Source organism: Dipodomys ordii, unplaced genomic scaffold, assembly GCF_000151885.1.
Source record: "Dipodomys ordii isolate 6190 unplaced genomic scaffold, Dord_2.0 Scaffold48, whole genome shotgun sequence".
In the NCBI taxonomy this organism is placed as follows: Eukaryota; Metazoa; Chordata; class Mammalia; order Rodentia; family Heteromyidae; genus Dipodomys; species Dipodomys ordii.
The window spans coordinates 10,931,651-10,948,857 of record NW_012267264.1 but is presented as its reverse complement, the minus strand read 5'-3'; the positions used below and the strand labels follow the sequence as shown (position 1 = coordinate 10,948,857).

The following is a 17,207-nucleotide window of genomic DNA, read 5'->3' as shown; positions in this document are numbered from 1 at the left end:
ATATATATATATATATATATATATATATATATATATATATATATATAAAAGGACTAGCTCTAGACTTTGGTACAAACCTATTTCTCCATGTGGCCTGGCTTGTGAGCCACCATGCCTGGCTTATTTGTTGAGATGATGTCTCATTAACTTTTTGCCAGTCTCAAACTGTTGATAGTCTCTATCTCTGCCTTCTGAGTAGCTGAGATTACAAATATATACTACCAGGCCTAGACTTACAGGATTCTTTTGTCCCCTTTATTAACCCATATATTTTCCCCAACACTATTAATTTCAGTAACTATTTAGGACAAAAGTTATAGTTCTGATGATATAAAAGCTATTTTTATTAATCACTTTTGTTGTTGGCATTAATCCATTAATAATCCACACTGGTTATGTAAACTTTTTGTCATATTAGCCAAACTTTCTTTCCTTTTATAGCTGGCTTAAGTCCTGCTGAGATCCAGCAGTTATGGAAAGAAGTGACTGGAGTTCACAGTATGGAAGACAATGGCATTAAACACGGAGGGCTGGACCTCACCACCAATTCCTCCTCTACTACCTCCTCCACCACTTCCAAAGCATCACCACCCATCACCCATCATTCCATGGTAAATGGACAGTCTTCAGTCCTCAATACAAGGCGAGACAGGTAAGCCTTCACAGCTACATACAGTATCTATACATCACCACATTTCAGTTTCATCATTAATCGAATTAAAAGTAAAAAATTATACTCAATGAGGACAAAATGCAGAGAACAAGTTAAGTAAGTATTGTTAAATGATCTCATGTGTTCTTTTTTCTTATTAGAAAAGAAAGCAGTTCAAATTTCAGTAATGTAATAGAGGTGAATTTTCCTGAAGAAATATATTTTTCCAAGTGCATATAAAATGCTGTATCCATGTATGTTTGTGACTACATTGATTAACCTGATTTATAGGAGAACTTTTAACCATTTTTCAGACTAAAACCCAGTTTCTAATTTTCTATTAAGTAAAGATTCATGAACATATATATCCTCCTCAGTATATTAAACATACTCTTAGAAATTAGAGAGTAGATACACATTGATAAATAATCTCAGCCATAAGAAACAAGAAGGTAGAACTGGGTTTATTTTTTGTGTTTGTTTTTTTTTTTTTCTGTCAGTCATAGGGCTTGAACTCTGTGTCTCAGCTCTGTCCCTCACTGTCCCTCAGCTCTTTGGCTCAAGGAAAGCATTCTACCACTTGAGCCACAGAGTCATTTCTGGCTTTCTGGTTGTTTTTATTGGAGATAAGAGTTTTACAGCCTTTTCTGACCAGGCTGATTTTGAACTACTATCCTCAGAGCTCAACCTCCTGAGAAGCTAGGATTACAGGCATGAGCCATGGGTGCCCAGCAGAACTGCTTTTATTTATTGTAGTGGTATGGTAGAATTTTTAACACATAAAAATGAAAACATATTAGCCATTGTTTATAAGCCTTTCGCTAACAATCAATAGAGAAATAATTTGATTGTGAAAACATTAGGTACATTGTTAAATTTTCAATTTCCTGTTTTATTTTTGTTGTTAAAAATCTGTTTGTAAAAGGAATATCCAGGAAATTTTGTTCATGAAATTTTATTAATTTAGAGGTAACACTAGCTAATCAAATCCTCTCAAATAATTCATATGAAGTATAAGCTAAAATACTGCTCAGAATGAAGTCTCTTTGAAAAGATGAAAATTCATTGGAGACTTCTGTTATATGATGGGGTAGGTTCATTTGTAGATCCATGAATTGTATGTAAGTGTAGTGGTTCATAGTGATTTGTTTTGAAATTAAATGTATCAATCTACTTTACTCATATGTATGTATATTTCATTTACAGTTTTGTTATAGATATTTTTTTCAAAGAAACAAAGATTTAATGAAAATATAGTTTGAAATATAAACAGTGTTCATGGCCTCCATTGAGGAGGTAGGAAAGTTCATGTTAGCTTTTTTATAAAATGATATACTTATGAACACTGTCATGTTATTGTTTTGAGATTTACTTGAAAATAATATATTTCAAAAGTTAGTTTTCCTAAGATTCTTTATACAGTATAATAGTTACTTGTCAAAAGCCTACAGTAATTAGGTAGAAGTATAGTTAACAAATACTGATCCAAAGTGGCATATTGAACCAAGTATTAAGATATATATGGGCCATACGTAAATATTAAATTATTTTAATAATTTCAATATCCTCCACATTTATATCTTCTTTTAAAAATATCTCAAAAATTTGATGATGTGTGCTAGTGTTTTCTTAAAAATGTTTTTTTTATACTTGAACATATAAGAATGTATATTTTTTTATTTAGAGGCAAAATGTTACATGAAGGTCATATGGCAGAATTAGCATATGATATTATACAATCCTCTTAGTTTTTCTTCCTTTATTAACAGTCATCTTTGGCTCTCTTTCTTCTCTAATTGGAACATCATCTAGCCTTGGCAGTTGAACTATTCAATAGAACGATTAAATTTTTCTGACTGCTCTGAGCTGAATTGACCTGTTTTGACCTGTTTGTCACTGATCGTAACCTGACAGGCGCTAGCAGCCTGCAACGATTATGGCTTTTTGAGATGAATCTGACGTCCTGTTCTTTTGCTGCAGCTCGTCACACGAGGAGACTGGGGCCTCTCACACTCTCTATGGCCATGGTGTTTGCAAGTGGCCTGGCTGTGAAAGCATTTGTGAAGATTTTGGACAGTTTTTAAAGTAGGTTTTAATTTTAGTTTTTGAGCGGGAGACACATTGTATGGGAGTCATAGATATGTCATAAATAAAGATGATGGGGCTGTGGAAAGATGCATGCAAAAGTGTACCAAGTTTTCAATGAGTTCCAACAAGTAGATTACCCATGTTAGAATCAGAAGGTGGACATGTCATGGTCATGTTTTATGACCATCTTTGATAAATCTTCAGTAAGACTTTTGAAAAAAAGGGTCTATTATGGTAGCAATATTAGTCACAGGCAGATATGTTTTTAACGTAGGATACCCTTAAATTTGAATTTATAATGAAAATTCCGATCATACATGAAAATGCATAAAAATCTCTCTATGTATTTCAACAGACAGGTGTATTCTGCAGGTTTATTTTTGAATTGTGGATTTTTTTATTTTCAAGTTTAAACAATGATATTTAATAACAAGAATGAAAAGTAGAAGTTAATGGTATGCAAAACTTAAATAATTGTTTTACTTTTTAGTCCTTCATGAAACCAAAAGTAGCATACATGGCTGAATATTTGCTTAATTGATTATATATAGCTCAGCTAATTTAAAATCAAAGCTTTGAGAAGTCTTATATTTTTTCCCAACAATGATATTTGATTTTAAAAGATTTTTACGGGGAGTCCTTCAAATAAAATATTCATCTTTCATGAATCATTTCCACCCCCATTCTGGCATAGGAGAGATCTAAGTAAAGAGCTTCTCCAGACAGAGCTTATGGAGATGAGTAACTATGCAGACTGAGACTCTTATGTTGTCATGGAGTAGCTCACAGGGTGAATGAACTGTTTCATGCTTCATCAACAATTAAGTTAATTAGCTCATTTGAAATTGCACTGCTTTGTTGCCAGGATGTTGGCAGAAACATCAAAAAGATGTGTTTACAAATGGTAGCCTGACTACAGCATAGACAGCGAAAGCACCATAAACAACAAGGTGCAAGTACTTGGCATTATAAGAACTTTATAACTGATTTACAGTGAAATTTCCACAAAAAAGTTTTTTAAACCATTCATTGTTTCTGACCAATTGAAAGAAAACTTGCTTCCTGTAGCACAATGGATTTTTGTAAATGGAACATTTGCATCTATTAGATCAAAAGAATAGTGAGCTGCCATTTTACAGGAGGAGAGGAGGTAGGAAAGTCATTTTCCTGTTCCAAGCGAAGCTCAAACAACAACAACAAAATGCAAGGTATCTTTGCTGAATATTTCCTTTCTTAAAAAAATACAGAATAGGAGATATAAATAATCATAACAAGTAATTTCATATTTCTTTTTTGAATAGGTTAATCTTGTTTACTGTTGTTTAGATAAAAACTGTACTATTTCATGAGAATGATAATTTATGTAACAAGACTTATAAAAGTTGTGCATTTTGTTTTGCTCCAATTTGCTTAAAATACATCTTTTTTGCATCCCAGTTTTTTAAAATAAAACTCAAACTTCAGTGGTCCATATCTGGAAGCTAATAAGCTCAAGGCCAGCCTGAAGGTGGTCCCAAACTAGCCTGGGCTATAGAGGGGAAACCTGTAATAATAATCATCATCATCTTTTGACACTGGAAAGAGGCATTTTTATTCATCTCAAACGATTTTTTTACTACTAACAATGAGGTGAATATAAACTCTCCTTGTGTCCCCCATAGTCCTTTCTCATATTCCTGCCAATGGTTTTTACTTTATTATTTTTTTCTTAACTGAAGAAACTACAATTAAAAAAGCATTTCCTTTCAATTAAATATCAACTTTGGTTTCAGAGAGTGACCATTTTTCCAACCCATTAGCTTCATAGGGATGACAGAACTAATGACAGTAGATTTTTAAGTTCTTTCTTTTAGTCTATTTTTGTTATGAGTGTATATGCATTAGCCTCTTATTCAAAGATCTGTGATAAATTCTATAGTAGAGCAAATGTCAGTATACTGTAATAAAATGAAATATTAATTAGATGCCTTCTCCTATACTGGTACATTCTTGTTCTTAAAGATGTACAAGAAAATTCGAAATTAATAAGACAATATAGTTTAGAAATGAACTAACTTTATTCTGGGAGAAAGTAATGAAGATGTCACCACCTATGCACACGTTCACAGAGGAAGCTTCTTTTATTGTAAGGAATGAGAGAACTGAGGATGGGCAAAACCAAAAGCCAGAAAGATCTTTACTTTTCAGTTTTCCTGTATCTGTCCTCACAAAATTTTATATCTAATTTTCTTAAAAGTTTTAAAGAAAAATAAGTCTTTTTAGTTGTAAAATATACTAGAAATGCATTTTACAGTATCAGTTTTAATTTAACACTTAAATGACTTAAAATGCTTGAAATAAAAGGAAATGATCTCTATTTAGCCTATTTATAGTAAATAATGAACGCTAATTTTAAAAAAATATAGTGTTTCAAATTTCCTTTCTCATGTTGCATGTCTAAATGAACTCCAGAAACTCTATTTGCTTAGAGTCAAATGAAAATTCATCATATAATAATCCCTTATTTGTTATACAAGGTGTGCTTACATATATAAATCATATAATATATATATTTTTTTCAGGCACTACCTATTCTTATTCACAAGCATTCTAATTCACTTTATTATATAATTATTATATCTACCACATATTCTTGTTTATTTCTACACCATTAACTAGACAACTTTCTGTTAAACAAAAAGGATGAAAACTAAGATAGAAGTGTTATGCATAGCAATAACATGAAAAGGTAACAACATGAGATGTAAAAGGCAGTCCAGACTTACAACATGTATACAAATTTTGAATTTTACTACTAAATTGGTACTCACAGGAGCTAACCATTTCTGAGGTTTTCACAGATCACTAAAAGCATTTAAGACTACTTTTTCATTACTGTCTTATAAGTGTCAAAGTGTAATAACATCTGACAAAACTTTAGTGTAGTTTGACTTCAAAATTAATTAGCATTCCAGCGGACCTCAGTCAGCTTGAAGCTAGATGAACTGACTTTCAGAGCCTAAGCCAAAAGATTCAGAATGTAGGTTTCCAGTTAGCAGACAAGTGTCCTTGAACCTGCATGCACACATGCCAGCAAACAAAACATGATCTGAGGTGAAAGATGGAAATACTCTCCCTTAAGAAAAGCAGAATGGTTGGTGTCCATAAAGGAATCCATGCAAACATTAATAGCTTAAAGATGAACTAGTTCATAAAGATAAATGAGTTAAGTTGGTTAAAAATTAAAATTTTAAGACTTGTTAGCATGTAAAAAGTAATAAAAAGACAGTGGAAACAATGGCTTATTTGGTGGGAATGTGTTTCTTTTTTCTTTCGACTGACTATAAAACACAATGCCTTTCTTCCTGTGTATTGTCTATTTCTTTGTCTTTCACTAGGCAGCATGGCTACAAAATTATGACCTCAAGAAGGCATTCTTTGAACTTGTCAGAATGTTGTTTCTTTTGGTGACAGTGCCCCCATCTCTCAAAACTAAGGCATCTCACATAATCAGCTAAATGAATAGTGACAGCTAACATTTTGTATTTAAACTCCTGTCAGTGTTTAAACATAAAGAGCTTGATGCAAAATAAATCAAACACCAGTGATATGCAAGTGAAACATTTTGTTAAAACAGCCCTGACATACTTGGATCTAAATCTGATCCCTTTTTAGCTTGTAAAAATGCTATAACTTTAAATGAATTTGAAAAATCTAGAGGTTAAAATTGAATTGCTAATCTGCAGTATATATAATTGAAGTTACTGCACGCATTCATAACCATAAAAGCCTCATTAAAGAGAATTGTGCATTAAATAAATTGGAAAGATACTTTCTTACTTTTTTGTCTTCCTGAAATGCCTGCTTAATTGTTTTTAGAAAGACTTTGACTGCCTATTTATGTTTTTCCCCAGTTCATACTACCTGCCTAGCACGCAGATTCAATGCAGTTTTGAAAGAACATCAGTCGACCACATCATTTATTCCATTTTGAAAACAAAAATCAATATACCTATAAAGTGACCCATAAATTAGAACTGGCTCACACGATGTTTGTTCAGTGCTGCCTTTCTGAAGGCCCCCTTTGCATTTTTCTTCACCTCTCTGTTTGAACTGCAGTCTCGGTAAGAGGCTCATTAGGGGACATTAGGGACTGGAGCTAACCAGAATTCCAGAGCTTGCTTTGCTCTTATTAATGCATAGTAGAGTAGAATGCATTTAAATATTTCATAGGCATTCAGTAATTTGTGTGTAATCGCCTTGTTAGCAGACCAGTAGAAGTAGAACAGGCCTGTGAAATGGTGTTAGTGATTGCATGGGTAATTTACAGACCTTTGCCATCAGAAAGAGTATTATTGTTGGCTAGTATGAAGCTGTGAAACAGAACTAGCAATAAGTAAAAGAAGAAACTTAATAAAGGTTTTGTAAGGAGAGCATCTTTAAGGATAACAACCCCACTTGGTCCTTTTGAAGCAGCCATAATTTATGACATAGGCAATATATCAAATGTGTAAGGTAGCCTTATGGAGCATTCGTATGAAAAGGATATTTGCAACATTAGTTCCAACTTCCTGCAAGGGACATGATTAAATGATTAATGAAATGTCCCTTTGCATATGCATTTTGAAACAGCAATTAGGCACTGACTGAGAAAATCCACCAATCCTCTCATTTTTCAGTATTATCTTGTTCTTGATTTATAAATCATAGAGAATTTTCGAACAGCAATACGCAGTACCTGAGATAGTTAGAAAAACATAAAAGAGAATAATTTGGGCACAAAACAGTCATAAATACATAAATTCATCATTTAATGTTAATACTTCGCATATTTATTTAGTCTTATTGCATTGTATTTATATCTGACACTATTTCTGTACTTTGATTGGCATAATTAAGTAGGGGGATGAATAGGCACTATTATTTTACATATCACTGGTAAACAATAGCTAGGAAGGGAGAAGGGAGATGTGGCAGAGGTATGTATGTGTTTTTCAAGTTCTCAGTAATCCACTGGAGGCTGTTCTATAAATGATCATTGAAGGGCTGCAAGCTAGCCTATAATTACAGGAAAGAAAGTGGCAGCTCTGGCATTTCATAACTATGTGTCCTCGAAAAGTGCTTTGTGAGTTTGTCACCAATGATAATTTAGATAGAGGCTCATTACTGAACATCACAACACTTTAAAAACCTTTCGCCTTCATACAGGAGAATAAAGGACTATTTTAATGGCAAGGTTCTTTTGTGTTCCACTGAAAAATTCAATCAAGACAAAACCTCATTGACTATTATTGTAGTCTACAGTCTCTATTCTAATAAAAGCTGCAGAGATAAATTGAATAGGTCTCGAAGACCCAAGTATATAATGCAAACATTTTGTACTTTTTTTAGTCCTTTAACTATAAGATAATGATTACCATGAAGAAGTAAACAAGTATCTTAAAAAAAAACCTTTTTAAAATGATTTCATGTAGAAATAAACATGTTATAGTGAATGGCCTTTTTCTTGTGAGGCTGTGTCTTCTATCTAACTTCCTTTCATTATTCAGATCCAAACTTTGGGTATAGCTGAACCATTTTTTAAAATAGGATTCTTTAGATTTGTGTGTGTGTACTCCTCCAGAGTTCATGATTTAAAAAAAATGTCTACTCAAATATAGTAATAGTAACAACTATACAATCAGTTCTGGTGTAAGGCTGCTAGACCCTTGCCATATTGTTCATTGAAATTGGGGGTGGGGTCTGAAGGACAATTCTTACACATGGCTTTGCTAGTTAAGAATTAGTTACAAATTACACCATGGGCCAACTCATGTTCCACACCTTCTTTCCAGAGAGTGAAATGAAATCTAGTCTTCATCACAATTAGTTTCAATGAAGTAGTGGCCAGAACTGAACTGAGAGCAGTCAAGTGGATGGAAGTGCCCATCTTACTCTCCACCCACGTACCTCCCGCTTGGCCTATTCTACCTAGCTGTGATAGACCAGAGTTTCTCATCAATCAACACTCAATTGTATGGCGATAAATAGATGTTTGTTGTCCTAATCAGTGAGGATGTATTCAAACTAGTCTAATGTATCCAAATATGGGGCAAAAAAGGATCAATGGCTTCTGGTGGGTGAGCTTAGCTAAATCTACTAACAAGCCTACTTGTTTATATGCTGCTTCCTTCTTAGCAATGGTATTTTAATTCTTTTTCAAATGTATCAAGTATATGAATGTCCATATGTTTATTCTGCTCACTTATTAATTTTAAGGAATATAGGTAAAGAAGTTGAATGAACACACAACCATGTTTATTGAATTCAATATGTTCAAGACTATGATAAAAAATTTTAGACTCTAAATTCTAAATGAACTCATTAGGAAAATGTATGTGCTCTTTATTTTTTGCATATTTTGTTTAGCTTATATTTCTACTTTTTAGGAATCACTGAGAATCTATTCAAAATTTTTTATTATCTTTAAAAAGCTGTACAAAGGAATTTCCATTTAACAATGCAGTTTATAAATACTATATATCTTAATCCATGTCACCTCTTTCAATATTTTCACTCATCCTTCCCAACCTCACCCCTTTCCTTACTCTTCTTAATTTTGTAGAATATGCCCTGGACTCTTGACTCCTTTCTTCTCCATTTGTCTACCCTTTTCCCTTTGACCCCACCCCACCCTTTTCTTTTTCTTTTTGTTAGTTTTTTGTTGTGAAAATACTGTACAGAGGGATTACAATTACATGAGCAAGGCAATGAGTACATTTCCTATCAAGCATTGTTGCCTCCTCCTTTGTTTTTCCCCTACCATCCCTGCCCTCCCACCTCCACAACTACACTCCCCGGCTTCCTTCTTCCTAAATTGTAAAGTTCATTTTTCAACATAGCATCTTCTACATCTCATTGTTGCAATGGGTCCACCCGTATCCCTAGTTAAACAATTTGTTTTTTCCCTTCTGCTCCCCAAATTATACCAATATCAAATACAGTGAAAACAGAGGTTATACAGTGTGGGAGAGACATATAAAGCACCAAAAACAATCACGTGGTACCTTATAAATAGGTTAGAAATAATAACAAGAAAGAAAAAACCACTTGGGTCCTTATCTTGGGGTTCATTTCGCTTAACATCATCTATCTGAGCTTTTCTGCTTGTCTCAGACATCTACTGGTTATTGTACTCTCTACCTGGTGTTTTATTTCTCTGAACTTTGACTTTGTTTTTCTAAAGAATTGTACTATTTGAGGTCTGCCTTGAATCTACTGTATTTCAGTTAATACATTTGTATACATTTTCATACCATGTATTTACTCATGACTTTGTAAGCTAAAGCTCACTTCCACATCAAAGAGAATTGCTCTCTTAGTTTTTTGCACTGATAAAATAGACACATCTAAAGATATTGAATTACTTGAAGACTTTTTTTGGCTTTGTTTTGTTTGTGGGGCTTGAACTCATGGCCTGAGCATAGTCCCTGAGCTTATTCTGTTCATTATTAGCTCTCCACCACTTTGAACCTCAGCGCCACTTCTGTTTTTCTGGTGGTTAATTGGAGATGAGTCTCAAGTAGTTTCCTGCCTGGGCTGGCTTTGAACCATAAAACTCAGCTCTCAGCCTTCTGAGTAGCTAGGATATAGGTGTGAGCCACTGATGCCCAATGAAGATTATTTTTTGGATTTTGAAAGCCATCAAATGAATTATGCATTACAAATTACAATGTACATATTATTTGGATATTTTCAAGTTCATTAGAAATACTGCTCTACTAAATTGTTGTACTATTCAAAAGAAATTTCTTCATATATTGTCTAACAATGGTGATAAACTAATATATAATAAGAACTAGAGTAGGAGTGTTTTAATGATCCATCCTTCTTTACTTTTATTTTTATTTTTTATTTATTTTTATTTTTTGTCAGTCGTGGGGCTTGAACCCCCAAGTTCAATTCATGGGGCCAGGGCGCTGTACCTCAGGTCCTCAGCTCAAGGCTAGTGAGTGCTCTACCACTTGAGCCACAGTGCCACTTCCGGTTTTCTGAGTGGTTTATTGGAGATAAGAGTCTCAGGGACTTTTCCTTCTCGGGCTGCCTTTGAACCATGATCCCCAGATCTCAGCCTCCTGAGTAGCTAGGATTACAAGCATGAGCCACCAGCACTTGGTTCCGTGAGACTCTTATCTCCAATAAACCACCAGAAAACTGAAAGTGGCAGTGTGGTTCAAGTGGGAGAGCTCTAGCCTTGAGCTGAAGAGTTGAGGTACAGTGCCCAGGCCCAGAGTTCAAGCCCCACGACCAACAAAAAACAAACAAACAAAAAATAAACATAGGAACAACATCATTTTTAAAAGAAAAATGAAATAGAGAATTACCTTTGTTCTCTTTAGAATTACTTTTGGTTCCTATATGATATCCTTTTAAAACATTTTAGTAATGTATGAAATACATCTTGTAGTTTATATTATTTGGGGAAATATGATATATTTAGAAATGACCAATGACATTTTCAGCCCTTTATATTACATGAATAAGTTTCACCAAACATTCAAGCATGGATAACTTTTCTTCTGTACCCATTCAAGGTGAACTCACAGGAACCTGTGAATTCAATGTAGTGGTATTTAAATGGACCACATGCCATGAGACAGGCATTAGTGATATTAATTAATGTCTTGCTTTGTGTCTTGTGTTTGTGTAGGCACCTTAACAATGAGCATGCATTGGATGACCGAAGCACTGCCCAGTGTCGAGTGCAAATGCAGGTGGTGCAGCAGTTAGAAATCCAGGTTTGTCAAATATTCACTCAGTGAACTCCATTGCCAGATTCTGGCATACATGGAGCAGATGCTCAGGCTTTCAGGCCACAGTGCGTTATCTTGGAAACACAATGACTGATTGAGATACATGGAACTTTAGTTGCTTTAACAATAGCAGTGATCGATAACTTGGGGGAAGATTGATATAGTCTGATGTGCTATTGCACTTAGACTGTATCATCTACATTTGGATACTGTTCAGACTATAATAATTTTCTATTGGTTGTAGTGTAAGTTCTACCAAAACCCCCAATAAGATAAAATTTTATGGAAGATGGTTTGTATCTGAGTTAACCTTGATTCCCCCATAAAAGTTATTAAGACCAGTCTTAGACATAGCATGTCTATTACAGCCTAATCCTAGTCTAAAACTTGCAAGGGTTCCCAGTATTTGCCTTTAACTACAGTAATGGATAGTAATGTGTTTTTCACAGATGACAATATATATGAGGAAAGATGCTGCTCTTTTAAGTTTTTAAAAATGCCATTATCATTCAAATAGAATTTGGCCCCAAACTAAACAGATTTCAAAAAACTGATCAGAAAGCATAAAAATCACCCGAAGTTATGTTTTACAAATTCTTTAAGCCTTTCTGCTAACATTTCATCTTATTGAGATTATATTTCTCAAGCTAAAACTTTCTTTTGTTTATTAAGCATAGGATCTTTTTTCACACTTTTGTCTTCGATTGCCTCAATCTCATTGGGCTGCTGCTTTATATCAAAGAAGAACCAAAATTATGTTGAGTTGTAAAATGATCAAGTACACAAGGGTTAAAAAAAAAAAGCAGCATCCCTTGCTGTCATATGGAAAACATTTTGGGAAACTTGTTTACTATGTCTAAAAGGTAGATTAAAACATAAGTATTCAACTGATGAGACAGTCTGCCGTGTGACCAATTATGCCTCTCAGATTCTTTTTTTTTTTTTTTTCATCTGACTGATGGAAAAGTAAGGTCCGTCAGTTGTAATGAGAGCCAGTACAAGTGTAGATTCCGACTCCGTGGCAGAGTTCAGTGTTTCACACTGCCTGGTCTCTGTCACTCTATTGAATTAGATTGATGATAGCAGATTGCAGGGGGCACTATCTGGACCTCAGTGGGAATGCATGAAGTGTGTAGACAATCCTGGCAGGCACTTCGCTTTGAGAACCCTTCACCCCTTCACAGCTGCTGGCACTAGTCCATTGCTAACAGTGTCCATAGGACTTTAAAGAGACACCATGGGCCTTCTAATTTATGGTTTCGGTAACTTGTTACTGTCGAGGCAACTGTGACCTCAATTCTCTTATTGACAAAAAGATGAAGTGTTATTTGTTTTCTCTGACCTTTTAACATAAGGAAAGCTATAAAAGTTTTTCACCCCCACTCCGTAGCTAAAGTTACATTTCCTCCCAGCGAAAGTTCCTACTGACACAGACTTTTTATATGCAGGAATCATTACTCTGAGACAAGCTCGATGATAAGATGTATCACTGTGATAAAATAGCTGTATCAGTCATTTCTAAAATGCTTCTGATCTCACTCTTTCTTAACAGCTTTCTAAAGAACGCGAACGTCTTCAAGCAATGATGACCCACTTGCACATGCGACCCTCAGAGCCCAAACCATCTCCCAAACCTGTAAGTGCATATTGCTTTATAAACAGTAAATAGCTCTACCAATGTAACAGACTAAGAAAATGAACAATTTAGTGACAGTTAGAAAACAATGAGTGTGATGAAAAATATGGCAATAAAATGAAAGTAAAATGCAATCGCTTGTCAAATTGTATGTTTCTTTTAAAGTAATGCTATCTTTTACAAAATCTATCCAATCTATACCATGGGTGACACTAAACAAAGTACACCTATCAGTGCACAAATCACCGCCTTGAGGCTGAAGCCAGGGAGAATATCTTTCTGTGATAGGTTTACAGATATTAAAAGGAAACCCACTTTGAGCCACCTGAAAGGCAGTAACACTACCAATCACAAATAGAAAGGTATGTGGTATCTGACAGATGACTGAGATCAATCATAAGATACAGATAAATAGATTTTTTTTATCAAATACTTTGTCAAAAGTAGCAGAGTATTTTTATAGCCAATTTCGTCCTATTTCTTCAGTTGTTATGTCAGTTAAGATGTATTTTCACATATTGATAGGTTTTACTATATATTACAACATAATGCTAATTTAGAGAGCTTTTTACCAGGGAAAATGGGTGATCATAGAAAATAAAAACTGCAGTTTCTCTGAAACATACATGAGACGTAAGCGCAACCTGATAATGTAGTCAGATATACAGGCTATGAAAAAAGGAAAGAATGTACTGTGTTATCTCATCGAGCTGATGTTTGCACAGAAACTTAGAGTAATCAAGTTGGGTAACTCTAGTTTAATGAAAGTTTGTGGGATACTTTTCAATAAAGTCTCATATAGCCTAATGATTAGTGATTGTCAGCCTGGCTTCTCTCTCTATTTCTTTTCAAGGAACATTTGATTTTGTACTGGGAAGGTAATGGAAAGCAGAGCATGTTGTCAGATTTTCTCCTGGTATCTTGATATTGCTGGCCAATTCATATTATTCAGAATTTGCCTTTTTTGCATAGAGACTCTATTTATTTAACCTCTGCTAGGGTATTTCTTTCAAGATATTAGAGTTTTTTCCCTTTGTTCTATATTTAAGTGTAGGGTACTGTAAACATATTTTTAATGGAAAGAGACATATCTTTTTGAGCTTGATATACAACATTTTAACTCTAGAAAGTCTGTATGTATAATTTTAAAAATAAACTTCTGAGAATCTTTTTGATCTGGTATATATGACTTTCCTTTTCATGAGAATTATTATTTTTTGCTTCTATAGTATAATGTAGATAATCACAAGACAGAATAATTGTCTCATAAATCCATCAGGAATCTGCAGCTTGTTCTTTTCCAATTAATTATTCAATCAGTAAATTTTTTAAAACTCCAGCAGCATGGTTACATCTACACTAATAAAGAATTTTCAGCCTATAATCCAAAACAGAACCTGAATGAATAATGTAATTGAAGTATTACATTACATAAACCACACATGAAAGAATTGCTAATTGCGTTTGATGGTGGGCAATTAATACAGAATCTTAGATGAGCGATTTAAAATGAAACCACAGTTTAAAGTTCCCTTTGGAAATAGTGATATCTGAAGTGAGGAAACTGTAGTACTGGCCTCAAATTGGTTTGAAAGAAGAGTGGTCAATACTCATACCCCTCAAAAAGACCCTAAAATTTATACACTGTACAAAAGAAGCTTCAAAATTGATATGATAGTAGAGATTTATGGTCTCATGTGCAGTGGCTCAGTTGAGACGGCCCACACATTTGATAAATATTAATAGCATGAATTTATTACCAAGGAGAAATGAGCTCTGTTGGTTCATCACTGCACCCTTAACAGCTATCAGTACATGAACACAAGGTGCAACCGCACTGTCTATTATATGACCCCATTTACTCTCTGAATGGTACTTCATTAAATGGTACCTTTTGGCCATGCTATGGATGGATGAAAATCAAAGTTATCAAGGCTGCAAGTCCTGAATAATGAGTTTCACCCAACCTTGACTATATTCAGATGAGCCGAGGTAGCTAAGTGCTCATCCTGGCTTTTACATGCTTCCCTTTAGTTAATAATAAATTCTATTTTATCAGTTTGTGATTGCACGCCTACAAACATGGTATGCTTATTATGGCAGGATGCAGAATAAGATACCGTAATGTTGTAAACTTGAGTAGTTTGTATAGAAAAGATGTACATCTCTTGGTTTGATAACTTTTAATGTGTTCATAAAATGTAGAGTCCCACTGAGTATTCATCAAGATAGGTATTTCATTGATCTGCAATTTGGCTTTTTTTCCCCCTTTGCATATCTCATTTTATGCTTCCTTACAGCGAATAAAAGTGAATTCTAAAACTGAAGGTGTAACCATCCCGCTGAGGTTTTAGTTTTAATTTTTTTGTTTTCATGTATGTGGAAGTTTTTTTTTTCTTTTCATGTTTCTAACATACAGATATGTAGATGATAGGGTCTAAGTATAGCATTCTGAACTATGAATATGTTGGTTCTGGTGTTATTTTGTAACATCATTTGAAACATCTCTCCCAGATGCATGTGCATCTTTCTGCATTTCTCCAACTAAGCAGAAGCACTCTGGCACATCCTAAGGAAGCTTACACCAGTGGCTTTGTAAATGCATTAACTACAGCATTTAGTAGCATTATCTCAGCTTTTATTTATGTACGTAACAAAGAATTCCCAACCCAGTCTGCTGGCTTAGGCTAGGAACAGAATAACAGTTTGTGGTTTATTGGGAACAGATGCACTTGGGGATGCCTTCAGGGTGTCAGTCGTTATTATTAGACTGCTAATGTGCTTCTTCTGGCTGCTGCCCAAGAAAGAAGAACAATTAGCTGGCATATGTTAATTTTTGTTTCCCTAACAAATCTCTCTACTGACTAAATGTGTAAAACAAATCCACAAAGAAAGATCAATCAATGCTGTACACATCATTTTCTCCCCATTAAAAAAAGGTTTATCTTAAGAAGTGTATTTGGGATTTAAAAAGGCAGGTGTTACTAAATTATACACAAAAGCTTGAATATTCTCTAATTTAGCCACTCAGCAGTTACTTTATAAAGCAGCAGAAAGATTAAGATTTGTCTTCTTGCTTGGATATACAGATGACTGTATGAAATCAACAGGACCATAGCTTATGTCTTACATGTACCATTTCAATAGACACATATATGGGAGAAATCTTATGTGCTGCCCTGAGTAAAGGTTTTGCTAATGGGATGCTATTTATGACAAAAGATGTGTGGTAAATATGACAGAGGTGGGATGAGCTTTTTGATAATGAAGAAGGGGGCCTTTCTGAGGGAGGATGGAAGGGCATACTGTTAAACAGCCTGCATACATTCTCACCTTTTTTTTTCTTTTCTCTACCCTGACACCCACTTTCCAGGGTACATCAGCATTAAGTGACACTGTAATCATAAATTGAAAATGATACTTCCAGAGGAATTGGCAAACTTGACATTTCATTATATTTGTTAACACATGCCACAAATGATTGTTAGTGAGGAAATTCCATTTCCCTCTCTCCATCTCCAATCAGATTTAATTTGAAAATTTTCAGCCTCCTCCGGCTAATTTGCAATTAAGACAATTTTGTTTGAATATGTAGTAATGTCATTACCATTCCACCAAATTAGCAAGGAGACTAAAGGTCAGTGTAAAATTTTCCAGCTGGCTGGAGCCTCTCAGCTGAGATTTGGGACTATGGAAAAAAAATTTTCTGGCAGCAACAGAATAGCAACTTACTTTAAGTCGTATTGGTTTAAACAACACACACACACACACACACACACACACACACTGCATTCTTCATTATTCTTGTTGTTGTTGCTTCACTTGGGGCTAGACCTGTTTAACAACAGGGGCAGTCAATAATCAGCAATTGGCTTTTATTTAAGGAAATAGACTGTCGCTGAAGTCTGGTAGGACAAGAAGGAGTTAGTCCTAAGTAACATTGCAGTAGATTATTAGATAACCTCTAACAGCATCCTCTAATTAGAGTTCTTATGATACAATTTCATCCTGTAATTAGTTGAGATTGGCTGCTTCCTTTTGCAGCTTATTAGTGGCAACA

At 34.5% G+C, this 17,207-nt stretch overlaps 1 protein-coding gene across 9 annotated transcripts in view; it reads left to right on the top strand.

The window, feature by feature from the left end:
* Foxp2 (forkhead box P2) overlaps positions 1–17,207 on the top strand; it is a 259,198-nt gene that overhangs the window by 205,163 nt on the left and 36,828 nt on the right. For 6 of the 9 annotated variants that reach the window (XM_013019924.1, XM_013019921.1, XM_013019925.1 and 3 more), the window contains 4 exons: positions 442–652; positions 2,633–2,737; positions 11,409–11,496; positions 13,064–13,147. In XM_013019924.1, the coding sequence (XP_012875378.1) occupies positions 442–652; positions 2,633–2,737; positions 11,409–11,496; positions 13,064–13,147 (488 nt within the window). The remainder of the gene's footprint in view (positions 1–441; positions 653–2,632; positions 2,738–11,408; positions 11,497–13,063; positions 13,148–17,207) is intronic. The other 3 variants (XM_013019930.1, XM_013019928.1, XM_013019927.1) reach the window with 1 other exon arrangement.